General features: G+C 37.3%; 1 protein-coding gene across 2 annotated transcripts in view; it reads right to left on the reverse strand.

Annotated features, from left to right (window-relative positions):
• Positions 1-18,368, reverse strand: part of ctdspla (CTD small phosphatase like a) — a 42,103-nt gene that overhangs the window by 12,866 nt on the left and 10,869 nt on the right. The window contains exons 2-5 of one of the 2 annotated variants that reach the window (XM_089125468.1): positions 10,350-10,507; positions 8,642-8,674; positions 5,202-5,303; positions 909-965 (exon numbers count right to left, since the gene is read on the reverse strand). In XM_089125468.1, coding sequence (XP_088981594.1) covers positions 909-965; positions 5,202-5,303; positions 8,642-8,674; positions 10,350-10,507 — 350 coding nt within the window. The remainder of the gene's footprint in view (positions 1-908; positions 966-5,201; positions 5,304-8,641; positions 8,675-10,349; positions 10,508-18,368) is intronic. The other variant, XM_089125469.1, reaches the window with a different exon arrangement.

Below are 18,368 nucleotides of genomic sequence, written 5' to 3' on the forward strand. Positions count from 1 at the left end.
ACTTCGTTTTTTGCTTCCATCTATCTCCATCTTGAACTGTTTCATGTGTTTACCGTATTATGATTGTATTATTATGGAAACACGTTCATGAATAATATAAGTTATTACTTTGTATAGGATCCTGTTTGAGCCCTAGAGCAGACCGGAGATCTCTCCATTTGTTGAAAGCCTTTCCGATGTTGACTCTCGTCTTATTCCAACGCCTGGCAATAGACAAAAGTTTTATTTTCCTTGTCTTGCACGGAGTTTGCGTTGGGGTTTGGAACGAACTACAGGCCGGTCTCTTTGAATCCATCTTCTACTTTTGTTGAAAGTTGACTTAAGTTTTGTCGCTCCAGTTGTCTTTGCTGATACGGAGAATGGCGGCGAATACACAAACCTGCCAGACATAGGTGAGCATAAAAGGGCATGACGTCAGTCTCAAACTCGGTCCCGAATCCCTCTTATTTATTTTACTGTACAGGATTATAGAGGCAATCGCAGTGATCAGAGAAGGGCTCATTCAGCCTATCAGGCAATTGTTTAAGCATGTATGGGTTAGAAAAACGGCTATTTTTAACATGAAATGTTGCGCAATGCACCTTTAAACTTCATGCACCAGTTTTAACAGAAGAATTATTGTAAGGGCTTTTATAGAATTCTAAGCTTCACATTTATGTCTCAAAATGCTCCAAAACATTGGTCCCTCACCTTAAACCTTGATTAGGACGAGTCAAAATTCGATTTATTTTGTATTATCCCACAAATGCTGACGATTGATCTCATCTCATATGGAACCCAGAATATTTCTTTAATTTCAATTCATGACATCGATCGTTGAGGGTTAGTGATGCTGAAGCCCAGAAAACAGTCCAGATTCCGACAAAGTGTGAACATTTACCCAAGGCAACATTTGAACCCACTTGTACCTGATGAACTGTTCCGTCAATCTCCACAGGGACTATAAAGTCTGCGTTGCTGATAGGCTGCGGGCACAAAACAGGAAATCACACATTAGGAGTCAGCTTGAAACCGAATGTTACAGCTGAGAGAGAGAGAGGGAGGCATCTATCGCTTCCCAGATAGGCTACCTGCAGTTAAGTCTTTCAGTTCTTTGAGCAGTAAGAGTGTATGTGAATGAGCGTGAGTGTGTTTCTGACAGCTGACTGCATGGAACGGGGAATGGCAAGCTTCTTTGAAAAGAGACTTGATACACTTTTAAAGAAAGCGTAGGGAGAGCGAGGAGACGTGTTGGAGAGCGAAGGGAGACGATGAAAGAAACGCAGCGGGAGGCTCTGAGTTCTTGTAATGCAAAGAGAGAAAGGGAAAGAGAGATGAGGAGAAGAGAGAAAACTTTTGCTCGCTGGGACTTGTTAAAAACTGATTGGACGGCAGAGAAGGAGGCTCATCCCGGTCCCCTCTCTGACCTGGTGTGCATAACATCATGATTAAGATGGATAGTTTCATTTAAAACACAATTCAACAGAATTTAATTAGAGATGCCTTTTTTTCCAGAACAATGTATACATTCTGAAAAACCTCAAAACAAGATCAATTTATGCTTTTGATCATTTTCAACTATTTATTTTATATTTAAATAATATAATGTTCTTACCCAATTGGCATATTTCTTGCTTTAATGATATATTTAAAGATTGTTAATGATTTTGATGATTATGCTTAAAAAACAAACAAACTACTCATCAATGGGGAGTGTAAACTTAAAGTAAAATTCTCTGATATATATAATTTGCTTCAAGTAAATTTATCTTATTTTAGGAATGTTTAGATATTTTTTTTAATGAGATCAAATTAACTTTATTAGTGGACACAGTTTCTAAATCTGTATCTAGAAATACAGTGATTTCTTTTTTTACTTTTTTTTTTTTTTTTTTTTTTACCATTTTCAGTACTTAAATTTTACATTTTTTCGATACTGATTTCAGATCGGTTTTCACAGTCAACTGATGTACTCTGATCAGTTCATTATATGGCCAGCAGGAGGAGTGTGTGATCTATACTAATGAGGATTGTAACAATATATTAGCTATATTAGAAATCATGAATACATTATTTCCAATGCTAAATCTATATTCTAATCTTTATTATAAGCGTCTATTCTCCTCTAAACAAAAGTATCAACTGCCAGACAGTGCAGTGTATAATCTATTAATTACAGAGAATGAGAGATTAGAATATGGATATACTGAAATACACATATAAAGACATTACACATATTAACCTCTCTTCTAGAACTCACTGTCCCTTGACTACTAACAAATTATTACACTGCAGTCTAAAACTGTAATTGCTGCATGCTGTTGTCAAATAGGTTTGTGTAATGACCTGAACATAGTATTCAACCAAAATATATACCAAACAATTTATAACTCATAACATAAAATGTATTAAGAACGGGTCTTGAATAACATTCAATGATTTCATTTTGTGAAAATGACCATCTAGCTGTACATTATCCCACTTAATGCATGGCTACTTACACACAAGTAAATGCACTGACTTTGGATATTGATTTGAGATTAAATTATCTTATTATGTGGGAACAAACAGAGTGTAGAGTGCTACATGATATATGAAACTACAATACTGTAGGAGATTGGTTTACAGATCCATATACAAAAATATTCAGACCAATCAGAATCAAGTATTCCAGACATGTATTAAAAATGTTGAAACAATATTTAAATGTATAATACTTAAATATTTCAAGTTCATTTATTTATTTATTTATTTATTTAATAAAGACAATTAAAATAGAAGCGCAATGAAGTACAGACTTGGTCAGTATTGTAAAATTGTACCATTGCATTAGACAAAATAAAAACCTCTCCGAGAAAAACAAGCCATTGAGGCAAAACTAAGCAATAATCAAAAGTCAAATCTTTTTTTGTGTAACTGCGAGCATACCTTTTTAATGTGATATGTGTGTATGTGTTTTGGTGTCAGGGTGGGTGTTTTTGCGTGTGTGTGTGAGGTTGTGAACGCGCACAAAGGCATGCATCCCTTTCTCTGGGCCTCTTTCTCTCAGTCGCCGCCTTTCTCTCTTCTCTGAGCGAAAACAGGAGCTGCCAGGCAGACATTTTAAAGGAGGACAGGCTTTGCTTTAACAAAACACAGTTATTAGTCTTTGAGCAAACACATTCAGTATCTGTCACTGTCTTTCTCTCTTGGGAGTGGGGATGCATCCAGCCGTGGAAGACATTAAGCTAGACGTGTGTGCATATGTAAATGTGGGGTGATTGTGTGTAATAAAATGGCCACAGTCGTTTATTTGATCATATGTGTGTATGAGAGAGGAGCATAAAACCAAGACGCATAGAAGTGGGTCACTGCACTCAGCAGGTGGATCCCTGAAGCATGTACTTCCTAGGGACCAGACAAACATTTAGTCTCTGAAGAGGATTTTATTCACTTAGGACCTAAAATCCAACCCAGCAACCTCAAAATACTGCCAATGCCAATGTTATTATGTCTTAGGTTGCTCAAATAAATCATTTGGCCACTTAAAACATCAGTGCAGAAGTGAATCCCATGAAATTATTCATGTTACATTTAGGAATAAGAAATGAAATGGAAGCTCTGTACCAAAACCTAGCGAGCTGCCTTCTTGTGTTGTGGCTACATAGGAAGCTTTCTTCCACCTTATTTTGCAAAGGAGAGGAAAGCTATTTTCTGTGAATGTGTGAGACGTCAGATTCATTAGCCTCTATAGGTAAATAACTAGAAGAATACAGTGAAGTAAATGGTTGGCACTAACATAAAAATAATAATAATTGGCATTAAAATAACTGGAAGCGAATGACACCGGAAGCCTCGCACATTCAAGTAACAAATAGCCACACAATGTCTTTTATATAAAAAAAGACTAGACTATTTGGATTTTTTGGGTCTGCTTTGGGCACCGGTGTTTTGCCTATGTTCCCATTATGTTGTAAAACATTATTTCTGAACATTCAAAGTGTTCAGTTTTTTTTGCAAAGACAAAATATTTATTTTCTTAAATAATTTGCATACATTATATGAACGCTCACCCTCTCCTCTTTTGTCCCACTTGAACTTGGAATATACACAAAAAAATACTGGATTCGAGTAGTTGAACAAACATAAATAAAGTAAAAAATAACTAAACAAGTAAAAAATCTATCCCTTATGGTCAATTTGACCCCCATAAGATGAATGGAATGAGATAATTTATTTTTATCAGCCAAAAAAATAAGAACAAACACACACACACACACACACACACACAAATGAAGGTATGAGGGCTAGCATCCCCAATGCAGAACACACCCACATGCATACGGAATTCCCATTACAGAGGGATATATATATATATATATATATATCCCTCTGTAATGGGAATTCATATATATGAATAGTTATATTTGAACACATATACAATGCAGTACCAAAATCTAGTACTTCAAAAGGTATCCAGTATAAAATAAAAAAATAACCAAAATAATTGCATCAAAAATATTATAAAAATCAAAATATATAAGCTTTCTGGACAAAACCAAAGCATAATTTTAGGGCTGCGGGTCATTTTGACCCACATGGGACATTTTTGCTACAAGTATGGGAGGATAAGGTTAAAAAACAACAAAGACGTTGCCTACTTTTAATGAAAATGCCTTAAAATGCTGCATATGTAGGTAGCTAATTAGATTTGGGAACACAGCCAGAGTCATCATAATTTTTTCAAAAGTCAGCCAATATTGAGGCTGGTAATGGTTTCTAAAGAAAAACTGATCAGCCACCAGTTATATCAATATGCCATGTATTCACTGCAATATGAAAAATCTAGGGCTGTCCAGAGATTAATTGCGATTAATCACATCCAAAATAAAATTTTGTGTTTACATGATATATGTGTGCGTGCTGTGTATAATTATTTTATATATATGAATACATATGCATGCATGTATTTAAGAATTATTTGCATGTACATATAAATACATAATCTATATTATACATAAATATTTTACATGTGAATAGCACAATTTCTTAAATATATACACGCATGTGTGTGTATTTATATATACAAAATAATTCTAGACAGCACACACACATATATTATGTAAACACAAACTTTTATTTTGGATGCGATTAATCGCAACTAATCTTTGCACAGCCCTGGCAAAAAATCATAATATAACATACATTTCTGTTTATGTGTGTGTGTGTGTATGCACAAGTACCTTGAAAGAGCTGTGCACAAGGGTCTCGTCCAGGTCAATGACCACACAGTTCTTGCCGTAATCATTAATGCTGACCTCAGGCAAGAGGTATTTGGCTGGAGGCTGAAGGAAATAATACGGTACAGATGAATACAAGGAGAGGAGAGCAAACAGAGGATAAAGATGCATGCTTATCATATTAGCCAGACATAGAGTTATAATCAAAAGCTACGGTCTCTCCTCCAATGGGACACAACATGCACAGGAGATTCCTCTGTTGAGGTCCAATACCAATCCCAAATGATGTACTGGGATCTGGGTCTTTTGGATAACCTTGAAACTATGATTACAGCTTTGTATTAAAGTGGCTTCACTGCCAAGTCATGTTGCCTAAGCACAAGCTGCCTCTGTAGACGGGCTGCCAGTAACTGGAAAGAGATGTCCTTTACTAAGCCTGACCTGATGGAGGCAGATGGACTTGAGAGGCAAAACACACTCACACACAAATCCAAAAATGCAAGCCAAGTCATATACAGCGCATGCATGCATAACATATGCACGTTCACATTCAATTTACCTAATATTCTTCACATGAGCATTTCAGAAGTCACGGCCCTCCATGACCTTTCACTGGCGATATTAAAACCTCGTCAGATTTGAAAAACTATCCGCAAATCGAATCATATTAAAGTTGAATCAATTATTCATATCATTATATATAATTACTCCAGTATTATGGAACAGTTAATAACATGGTCAGTCATTTTATATCATGTCTCCATTGACTTCTACTGTTCTTAAAGGGATACTCCACTTTTTTTGGAAATAGGCTCATTTTACCACTCTCCCAGAGTTGGGATTTACCGTTTTCGAATGTATTCAGCCGATTTTTTTTTATATTTAGAAGAATATCAGTAACCAGACAGTTTCTGGTCTCATTGACTTCCATAGTATATTTTTTTCCTACTGGAAGTCAATGAGACCAGAAACTGTCTGGTTACTGATATTCTTCTAAATATTAAAACAATCGGCTGAATGGATTTGAAAACGGTAAAACTCAACTGTTTAACTCTGGGGTAGTGGTAAAATGAGCCTATTTCCAAAAAAAGTGGAGTATCCCTTTAAAAGGGAAGCAAGCTATAAGAAATCCATAGATTGAATTCCCCAATAATTATTTTTGTTATGACCGATGACCGATAATTTTGTGTAAATTAATTAAAAACAAAACAATAAAAACTAAAATCAAGTTAATCAACCATTAATCACATCATGTGTATTGACATTGCAACATTACAGTTTGAAAATTTGATATTTATTTTGAGATTTTTCAAAGATAACATTTAGCAGTGCTATGAATCATTCTTGTTTAAAGATTAACAATTAAATACAATATCGACCAATACTAATAAATACAATTTACGATATATAGGTTTTTCGGGTTTTGCTATCATTGAGGGAACATTCGGTCCCCACATGGATACACAAACAAGACCACACACATGGTCAACTTTATGCATGTCCCATGAGTACATACAATTACACCATTGCAGTAACTCTATGGTTAATGCTTTAACCATAATTGTAGCCTCATGCTGTGTCAATCAATCCTAGCATTCATTTAATGGCTTTCAAATGCTTTACAATCCATCACTTGCTTGCATTATGATTATTCGCTTGCTCTGAGTGAAAAATGACAGCCGGTTTGTGGTTCTCAAAAATTACAAACTTAACCTTTGCCCCAATCGAGACACTTGTGTAATGAGAAGATGTTTGACATCATGCAGTTGAAAATAAGAAACTCATTATTGTCAGCCAGTGAGAGCGGAAGGGATCTGGAAACAGGCAGTGAGACATTCCCAGCTCTGATCTTCGAAAACACCCATGGTTTGATTACAATTACTGTGAGAATTAAACCTCCTGCCAGCATGTTCTCAGCGTGGATGCTGGGTTTTTGCTGAGCAGGTAGAGGTAGGTGAAGTGTGTGTCAGGATTTGGGTCTACCCTATTTCTGGCTCAGCATGAAGGCCTGGCTCAGATCTGCAAACCTCTCCACACGCTCTTCCTCTAGCAGGTGCAGTGTGGGATGGATTTGACTTTCTGAGACTGCTGTTGTCCTCGACTGTCAGCAATATTATGACAGTATAAAGGAACAACATGAAATAGCTTTTGAAATGCATTTAAAGCATCAAAAGGAAAACTCTGTCATCATTTACTCGCCCTCATGTCCTTCCCAAAAAGTATGTTTTGAATGGCAGGAAAAAAGTAGATAAAGCGAATTCTTTTTTACAATCAAAAAAATTGGGCCAACAGATTACAAGCAATATTATTAATTCAATTTAACAAATTAGAATTGAGTAATAATTATTCAAATCAATTCCTTAAAAGTAAACCATTTAAAATGAGTAAAACTTACATTTAAGTCGCCATTATGCTGATCTGTGTTTGTTGTAGGTTTCTCCTTCAGTGATTCTGCTTGTTAACATCAGGTGTCTTCAATGTTGGCAATTTAGATTAATCTTTGACGTCTGTCTGTTATTCAGATATTTTTGTTTATTTTTTTGGTGTAAACTTTACTCATTTTAAATGGTTAAATTTTAAGGAATGATTTGATTAATTATTACTCAATTCTAGTTTGTTCAATTTAATGAATAATATTGCTTGTAATCTGTTGCCACAATTTTATTGATTAGATAAAGCGTTTTTTTTTTTTACAGTGTAAGCTAATCACTGTTGTTTAGCATTTGATTGACTTTCACTGTATGGACAAAAAACTGTAGAAAATTTTCAGAAGAACAGGTTTGAAATGACATAAGTAGGTGATGACAGAATTTTCTTTTTTAGGTAACCTATTTATTTGTTTGTTTCGGGGGCAATACACATTGCTAATGCTACATAAAATATGTGAAATGCACCAGGATTTAGCTAAATTGGCTAATTTTCATCTGTACTGTAGTGTTCAAATTCTATATTTTGAGTGAAATACAATTAGAAATAATAAAGGGCAGTTTGGGGGATTTGATGTGATATGTTAGGCTATGATGTTTTGATATTAACGGTTAATATTTTTCCTTTTGTCCTATTTTTTTATTGTCATTGCAAAATGTATTGCCCTGAACCGTAGGCCAGTGATAGGCTAATGTTAAATGATATTAAACTGTGACCTGTAAAGCAACTTTTTGTATATATTCACTGCATTTGTCACAGTAAAGTAATGTCTTTGAATAATCTTCACGTAATTAATTCAATTAAAATATGTAATCAATTGACTGCACAAGTTTTAAATCACTCAGTCATTTATGGACAATATGTAGATGTTTTCCAAGATGCTGCTTTTTATTAATTTTTTTATGTAATAAAGTAAACGTGCGAAACGCACTCCGGAAAAAATAAAGCCAGGCAGGTTTTTCTCAATAAAGAGAATATATGCATAAGCATGCACCAAAAAAAAAGATAATACATACACTGGGAATAGGGATGACCTGAACCTGATCACACTAAAAAATAAGACCAGACAGAGAGAGAGAGAGAGAGACAAAAAAAGAAATAAAGACAAAACGGGAGAAAGAGAATAAATCAAAAAAAGCAACAAAAAAGCACAACAAACACAACACTGTAAAAGCAAACAACGCAACAGAGATTACAAACAGTTGTACATTGTTATTACATGACTAAGACACACACACAGGCATGCTGACAAAAATCACATCCTTGTTCACAGTGTAATCTTGTCAGGATTCTCTCTGTGAGGGCTGGGAAACACATGGGTTTCATTTAAAGTATCTGTGGGTCTAAAGCTTAGAGTGCATGCACATGTAAAATGGCAGGACATTTCACAGCAGATCGCGGGTCATTTACAAGCAAACATTCGCAGTAACGCGATCTGATTCAGATCCATTTATAGCTGCCCGTACCTGCTTTGGCAGCACACATGAGTGTTTGCGGAGAGCCGAGGCTTAAAGTTTCACCATGGACAGTGAGGTCATTTCACATGGTACACTGCCCAGCGTTTGTGTGTGTGTGTGTGTGTGTTTGGATGTGTGCAAAAGATAGAAAGAAAAAGAACAAGAAAGAGAGAGGGGGGTAAATACACTAAACAATCGGCACAATTTGTGACGTCAATATGGCGGCGCCCGTGAGGGGGTCTGCTCCATGTAAAATAAAATAAAACAGCTTTTATTAGCCTACTAACGGACTGGAGTCTTCATTAGGAGTGTGCTAGTGCAAAATAAAATAAAATGATAAAATAAAACAATTAAAATAGAATGGCCCCTTCATGTGTGAGGGATCATGTGTCAGTACATATATTTGCACCATCCCAGTCTAAAGTTTTATTTAAGATTTATTGGAGTTCTTGGTTGTGTTTCTTTCAAGTATTGATTATGTCTAAAATCAAATTTGTTTGTATTTTTATTTCACCAATACAAAATTTAAAATCAATGTTATAATACATTTGGCTAGTCTTTATCTTTAGCAAAAGTCTCAATGTGATTCCGTTCCCAATAGGAGAAACAACTGAGATATAAAAGAGATCTCCTTTGAGCTTTTTACTTTCCTTCATGGTGACCTGCTTTGAAAAATTAATTGATAAAACGGAAAACAGCACAAACAACATGTGCAAATCAGCATGCGCAATGCATTCTTAGTGTATTCCCCCTTAAGAGTACATAGCGGATGGAAGAAGAAGAGAAAGAAAAAGAAAGAAAAAGAGGGGAAGGAACAAACTGGGCGGCAAGTAATCAATCAATCACAAAATGCACACATTTTATTGGAATTAAAGAACCAGTTCAGGAATGTAAGTGTGTGTGAGAGAGAGAGAGGGAGAGAGAGGGAGAGAGAGAGAGAGAGAGTGTGTGTGGGGAAGCAGGCCCATCATTTCTAGAACTGGATGGTAAACATCACAGCGAGTTCACCGAGTTCGGAACAGCTGGAAAACTTTGCGGTATGGACACGGGAACAGCGTGCACAGAGCCTGCATTCGGGCGCAGCTCACAAACAAGGAAAAAAAAAACTCAGCTAAACCGAGAGAAAATGAGTTTGCTAATAAACGGACGTTATTCTGAGCTGACACAACATTAGCAATTCAAACGCAGTATAAACTAAACTTTCTAATTTCATGATGTATCCAGAGCCGTATTAAAAGTGCCGTTAGAGAAATACATGAGGCCTCACCTTTGCAGGGCTGCTGTTCTCCTCGGCAGGTGGAGGGAGGGAGCAGGTCTTGTTGTTGGTGGCTGGTGGTTCTGCATTATAGTCCCGGAAACAGCAGAAGAAGGGACTAAAGATACTTCTGTTCCTGTGTTTCTTTAAACTGCTGTTGGACTGGGAGACTGTGACAGAGAAAAACACACACAGACCACGCGTTGGTCACTCCAATGTAGAAACTGTTCAAAACATCTGGGGCTTTACCTTCCCTGCCCTGTAACTTAAAACCCCGTCGGCCTCGCATACAGCGCACATTCACGAAGGAGGTCGTAACGAGTGAAAAAACAACGGTCTGTTGGAGTTTGCTTATTGGTTACTGTGTAAAGCACACATGACCGAACAAGTGTGCAAACAGCTCCTTTTGTGTATTATGGTACACAGAACGCGTCTCCATGGACGACTCTGTCACCTTTGCCCCCTGCGCTTGCACGCCTGCTGTTCTGCGATTGCATTCCATGAATACAACTGAACGTCATCGTGCACGGCAATATATCTCAAGTACACTTACACAACCAGCATTAAAAGCTCCCACAAATCGGACATTGTAAAGCTGATGGCAGCGAGTCTTAAATCCTTTTTTTTTTTAATCGAGTCTGTTGCGAGAGTTACATCAGGTGAACGCTTTATAGTTGCTTTGCAAACACTTGTATGTCAATAAAATATATAAAATACAAATAAAAAGCAAACCACACAATCAAAAGAAAAAAAGATTTTAAAAAAATAATCAAAATAAATGCAGAACCTTTCAAAATAAAACTAAACAAAAAGCAAAAACAAAGCCAAAAAACAAAAAGCAATAAACAAAACAAAAAAACAAAAATGCAACAAAGTACAAAACAAAAAGCAAAATAAAAGCCAAAAGCAAAAATCAATTAAAAAAAACAAAAAAACAATAAAAAAGCAATAAACAAAACAAAAAGCAAAAACAAAGCCAAAAGCAAAAAAACAAAAACCAAATCAAAAAACAAAAACCAAATCAAAAAACTAAAATCAAATCAAAAAACTAAAATCTAATAAACAAAACAAAAAACAAAAAAGCAATAAACAAAAACAAAGCAAAAAGCAAAAAAAAAAGAAAAAAAAAAAGAAATAAACAAAGCAAAAAGTAAAAACAACAGAAAACAAAACAAAAACAAAAAAGCAATCAAAAAGAAAAAAAGCAATAAACAAAACAAAAAAAGTAAAAACAAAACAAAAAAACAAACAAACCAAAAAGCAATAAAAAAATAAAAAAAGCAATAAACAAAACAAAAAGTAAAAACAAAGCCAAAAGCAAAAAACAAAACCAAAAAAGAAAAAGCAATAAACAAAACAAAAAAGTAAAAACAAAACAAAAAAAAAACAAACAAAACAAAAACCAAAAAGCAATAAAAAAATAAAAAAAGCAATAAACAAGACAAAAAGTAAAAACAAAGCCAAAAGCAAAAAACAAAACCAAAAAAGAAAAAAGCAATAAACAAAACAAAAAGTAAAAACAAAAGCAAAAGCAAAAACCAAAGGCAAAAAACAAAAAAGCTTTCCTTTTGAAGTAACTTGTTTGCCAATCTCATAATAACATTCTGGTTATGGGCATTGCGCACATATTTGCATGATATTTTGCCCAGCAATTGCAGGAATTTCACAAACGGTACTATGAAACCAAAAACATGGAATATTTCACACATCACCTGGTTGCACTTCAGTTGATATGCTGGGTAATAAACAGAGAAAAAGACTGGATGACAAAAACTTGCTTTCTGGGTTTTCTAATGAGGCCTGCAGGGCACACCAGTTATTACTATTGGAAGAACAGGTCACTCTTGACAGCAGCGGAAGAGGTGAGCAAAATAGCAATCGGAAAATGTCTATTTTATATTTTTCCTTTTAAATTGAGTAACAATAGGCTCAATCACTGATGATTGAGATGTCGGTCTAGATGTCTTGTGTGATTGAGATGTCGGTCTAGATGTCTTGTGACCTACTGTGTGTTAAACTGGCACGGTACAGATTGGGTTTCTCGTTATCCAGGTCAGTCGTGAAGGCCAAGTGTTCTCCAAGTGTCTGTTGCACCTTAAAGTGGTAACAATCACCCAATTATACACTTTCATTAAATCAGAAACTAGTACAGAGAAGTAGTTTTTTTGCAGGAAGACTTGTAGTTCAACCTATTATTTGTTCATTTAAGCTGGGGTAAATAGGATAACATTCAATTTGCATTTAAAGACTCAAACTTTTTGTGCCATTGGTGGTCTTGGCCAGGTACAGTATGTCTTGTCCAAATGCTTTTAAATCTCATCTTGTCTATCCTCCTACGTTAAATAAAAATAAATCCCGCGAGCCAAGCGGTTCTCAATCTCATAATGGAAGAAGCATTAGGGTAATAGCTAACAGCATATGTCTGATTACTGCTATTGGAAAACACATAAGGTCACAGAGAGCATCAGACCATGAGGAAATCCGGCTCTTGTGGACCGATAACAAAGAACTCAGTCCAGCCCAAGTACATTAGTCTTTATGATGATCCCCAAACCCCAAGCTTTGGCTTGAGCCATTAACCACCTGTATGAGAACAGCATGTCACTTCTGCTTATATTTTACATAAGGAGATTTCACAACATGTGAAGGCAGTGTGACTTGTCTTGTTCCTTTTTTAATATATGGTCAAAAAGCAAATGTCCTTTATTATATGAGAGCCCACGTGTACAAAAATACAGCAGGGACGCTGTGTTATTTTACATACCAAGACAAATCATAACAGGTCATTCATACTGTACATAGAAGTCTTGGTCATGTAAAACAAAAGTCGGTGGATGAAGCATTAACTAACATTATAAAATACTATAAAAAATGAAACTAAATGTGCAAGAGATAATACAAAGTACACACAAAAAAAAAACAATTTCCACAACTGCCTCATTTGAGTTCTCATAGTAAGAAAATAGAAACTTTAAAGTAGCATTATAAAAATTAATTCTCTCAAATTTTTCCTTTTTGGAAAATTTGATGTAAGATCAGATCGCTGATTATGGATTATTTTGAAGTCTCAGTAAATTATGAGATATTGTTGAGTCCGAACAGGCGACACATTTGAAATGATTGCTGTCCGCTTTATATAAAGGTTTGCACCACCCCCCCCAAAAAAAATAATATTAAAAAAAATAAAGAAAACAAATTTTATTCTGTATTTTTGAGAAAAATAAAAGAACAGTCACACAAGGAGTGTCTATAAACAGATCGCAATGTACTTGAGCAACACTAATTTGAGAGATAGTGTGGGCGTCACTAAAGACAGAGAAAGAGGCCAGACCCTCTGATTTTCTATCTAACTATAATTACCTGTCAGTTGACAAGCTCTGAGGCATAGCGAGACACAAATGAGCCGAACAACCTTCCACACAGAAATGCTAGGGTGATTTAATACTTGATTTTAAAACACAACTACACTCTTGGACAAACTTCTCAAGCTTATTATAACAAGTAACTAGTCTATACTGAAGATACACAGTCTGTCATAGAACAAATGGTACAGTCCAACCTCTGTGCTCTCACATTCCCAAAACACTGTTCTTGTGCGATCCCTCCCTCCCGGGCCTCCATTTTGAGACTATTTTTCCCGCCTTGATCGCCTGCACAGCACGGCAGTCTAATAATATGCAGGTGGGAAGGACACCGGAGGGAGAGATGGAGGGAGGTGGGCCAGTGTACCCTTCAGCAGCCCTCTGAACAACCATCCGTCCAACACAAACAGGGTTTTCTCCACACACACACATACAAACATACCCATCTAAAACCATATTCTCTGGTTGACCACAGGAATGTGGCTGGAGGCAGTTTGCATGGCGGTGCCGTCCCTGCTACAGCGTATTCTATTCAAATTCAACCTCACTTGACTAAAATTCAATCATTTGTCTAACAAAGTAGAGATTAGGTCTGCACGATTAATCGAAATATGCAAATCGCGTAACATGGCTTAGCGTGATTAAAATCGCAAAGGCTGCAATTTGATTAAATGTTTCAGAGTGTATAGCTGTACACAATCAGCTCTTGTTCTCAGCATCTCAGAGTGGCTTGGTTGCATTACTTGCATATGAATACAATCAAAAAATGTTTATTTCATTATTGAATGTATTTTTTTTTTTTTTTTTTTTAAATAAATAGCATCTGAATTTAGGTTAAAATAATGTACAACTAACTATATAGTTTAGAGCATTAGCAGATTTTTTTTAATCCTTGTGAAAGGTTTAATTGTTATTGAATTAATTTAAAGACAAAGACATTTTTTCATTAAACCACTCTTTAAAAACAACAAAAAAAAGCAATTTTAGCTTTCTAAACCGAACCGAACCAAACCAAGACGTCAAAACCGTGAGAAAACCGAACGGTCAGTTTTGTGTATCGTTACACCCCTAAACTTCAATAAGGATTAATCTATATATTATTTATAAAAAAGAAACTATGCAGTGTAATTTTTACATTTGATTTCAAAGTTATATTTATTTTTGCAATTACTAATTTGCATACAGTATTTGTTCTTATTGTATTACTGACTGTTTACTTGTGTAAAACTTATATTAGTTAGTCTAATTTATTAGTTGGCTGTTCATGCTGTGGATTTTTGTTCATGGCATTCAGCTGCAAAAGAATATATTGCAAAAAGGCTTCATCTTTATTTTTTTTACCATACTGGAATCAAAACTTGGAATGGATAATAATCAGAATTGTTCATTCAAATGATACCCAAGCCTAGCTTCCACAGGAGACAGGATGAGTGTGGAGATAAAAACCCTGACGGCCCTAAAATGCTGATGTTCGATTGACAGCTGTATTTCTGGTAAATCACACTGCACAAAAACAGAATTGCACAGGGAATCGCAATATGCAAATCAAGAGTTGCAAAGACAAACTCATACTGCGGTTTCCAGGTTAGCGAATGGAACTCTGGCTGAAGCTTTGTTTTCATCGTGTGCGGACCATTCCCACAGTCTGCGAGTGAGGTAATCCGATGCAGAGCGGTCACATGGGTGGGCACGGTCTCTTTGCTTTCACAGTCGAAAGAGGAACGCAGAGGAAATTCCTGACATTCCTGACAGGAAGAGATAATAACCCTCTGACCCAAAGCGTGGAAAAACTGCCCATCTGCGAAGAACATAGACCCCCAGCTTCATTACAGGGGGAGAGTGGTGTAAAGGAAATGGGGGAAAGGTTAAATAAGAGAGAAGCAAGGGCATCAAGCGTTAGCTGTTGTTTTAATAATTAAGATGCTCAGTCCTCTGTGAGCAAACAAAGGAAACAAGGCTTATAAAAAACAAGTTCACAAATCTGTTTGCTGTCTTGTTCCAAAAGCTGCTCCGAACGAGGAAAAATGAGAAAGAGATTAACTGTATACATCCTCTACACTGTATTATCTTACTCAAACCATTGCCTCTGGCTGATTTCTTCCCTAATCAGCCCATGTCTTACATCATGGCTTTTTAAATGTTTGCATATTTGGTGTGCTGCTCACATTGTCTGTCTCGAGTCAGTTAGGATGATGTAAACCAGAGGACATCGCCGAGGCGAGACAGCCGACCGATGAAGACCAAAATGACTGTTGAATGTTCAGTGAACTATTCCTGTAATATCAATATCTACAAGGATGTTTTTCATGTCTGAATCCTAATCCATCCTATAATTAAATGATTAATGGTGATGGGCCAAGCAGTGCGGGGTCGAGAGCAGTAGGAATGAGGCCCTGTCCACACTACTGCGTTTTCGTTTAAAAACTGAGACCTTTTGCTACGTTTGCACCTCCCGTCCAGACTAAAACGGGAAAAACGAAGACCTAAAACGGAGAAGATTAGAAACGCTGCAGCTCCGTTTTGCGTTTTGAATCTCCAGAGGGCGTTTTAGTGTGGACGAGACAAAACGTAGGACTTCAGAAACGCTGACGCAGGGGCGGACCTCAGTCGGAAAAGGGTGGCTTGCTCACTTCAGGTTGGTGGAGAAATCCTTCCTCAAGTGGAGGAGTTTAAGTATCTTGGGGTTTTGTTCACGAGTGAGGTAAGGATGGAACGGGAGATTGACAGACGGATCGGTGCAGCTTCTGCAGCAATGCGGTCGATGTACCGGTCTGTTGTGGTGAAGAAGGAGCTGAGCCGTAAGGCAACGCTCTCGATTTACCGGTCAATCTACGTTCCTACTCTCACCTATGGTCATGAGCTTTGGGTCATGATCGAAAGGACAAGAACCCGGATACAGGCGGCCGAAATGAGCTTTCTCCGCAGGGTGGCTGGGCGATCCCTTAGAGATAGGGTGAGAAGCTCGGTCACTCGGGAGGAGCTCAGAGTAGAGCCGCTGCTCCTCCACATCGAGAGGGGTCAGCTGAGGTGGCTCGGGCATCTGTTCCGGATGCCTCCTGGACGCCTCCCTGGGGAGGTGTTCCGGGCACGTCCCACTAGGCGGAGGCCCCGGGGAAGAGCTAGGACACACTGGAGAGACTATGTCTCCCGGCTGGCCTGGGAACGCCTCGGTGTCCCCCCAGAAGAGCTAGAGGAAGCGTCTAGGGAGAGGGAAGTCTGGGCATCTCTGCTTAGACTGCTGCCCCCGCGACCCGGCACCGGATGAAGCGGAAGAAGATGTATGTATATGTATGAATGACGCAGGGGCTGACGCTTGGCTCCATGATTGGGTGTTATCAGTCATGACGTATCTTCCCTGATTCGTCAATCACTGTTTACACCGGCATGCGCATGCCCAGTGTTGGTGAATGGTCACGTGATCCGCGTTTTCAGTCGTTTTTTAATGTGGACGGAGATCATTTCTAATACGCAGATAAAGCGCTGATGTGGACAGAGATTGTATTCGTTTTAATTCTCAGTTTTTTAACGAAAACACAGTAGTGTGGACGGGGCCTGAGTGAGGAGCTCCAGGAGGATAAAAGGAGGAGTGACAACACTACAAAGGGGAGGACTATAGGCCTGGGACATTTATGTTGGTGCTTTTGTCTTCTGTGAAGTACTTTCATGTTTATGTTTATTTTGTCATTAAACTAATTGAAATTAACGAATTTCAATGTTTAAAAAATGTGAGTTTCATATTTAATTTAATATTATTTGCGTTCAATATTTTTTTTTATGATTTTATCCAACATGTATGGTGGGAATATGAGAATGTACTGCTTGTACCCACAACAAACAATGAACTGAATGATATGATCTTTTCCCAAACTGCTTGGTAGTGACAGTGTTGGGGTGGTATAAAGAACTCATCTCTCATACAAGTTTGTGATATCGCGTTGTTGACGGGATCCTTCCGGACCCTGCGGACACGTTACTGCGGCTGAAGAAATGAAGGATGTGACAGGCACGGTGGAATTAGTCGCTGAAAATAATAAGAGAGATATGTCTATTCAACCCTGTTACACAACACGTCCCACGTTGTTTTGGAAAAAGCAGAGGCAGAGCAGAGCAGATGAGGTGGGAGGGAGAAAAAAGACTGAAGATAGCAGATGTAGGACTACTGCACACAATATGTTTCGTGCTCCGTCTGTCTTTCTGATTCTGACATTAGCATCTGATCCAGGCATCTCTCGGGACTGATGCGAAAAGGGCAAACTGGTGACAATGACAGTCTTACAAAGAGACGTGTGCCTGTAAGTTGATTTTTATGCAAAAAAAAAAAAAAGTTCGCATTGACGGTTGAATTCCCCATGACTGGAATACAAAATATCGTATTTAAATTTGGTAGGGCATCACCGTTATTCAACTCAGAGAATGTCTGTGGTCATTTGCAGGTTACTGAAGTGGTTCCCATCTGCTGAAAGCAGGTAATCATGTCGATTCCACACACGAACATTTCCCAACAGCACCGCTGTTCCACTTTATACATCTCTCAGGAGATAAGCTCACCGTTAAATGTAGTTCACCCTTCACTTTGAAGACTCAACAGACACTCTCAGATTTCATACAGAATGGCATGTTTAAAGACCTAGACACACACATGGTCACTAGACTTATTCTATTATATTCT

Source organism: Pimephales promelas, chromosome 22 (genome assembly GCF_988280905.1).
Source record: "Pimephales promelas chromosome 22, fPimPro1.hap1.1, whole genome shotgun sequence".
NCBI lineage: Eukaryota > Metazoa > Chordata > Actinopteri > Cypriniformes > Leuciscidae > Pimephales > Pimephales promelas.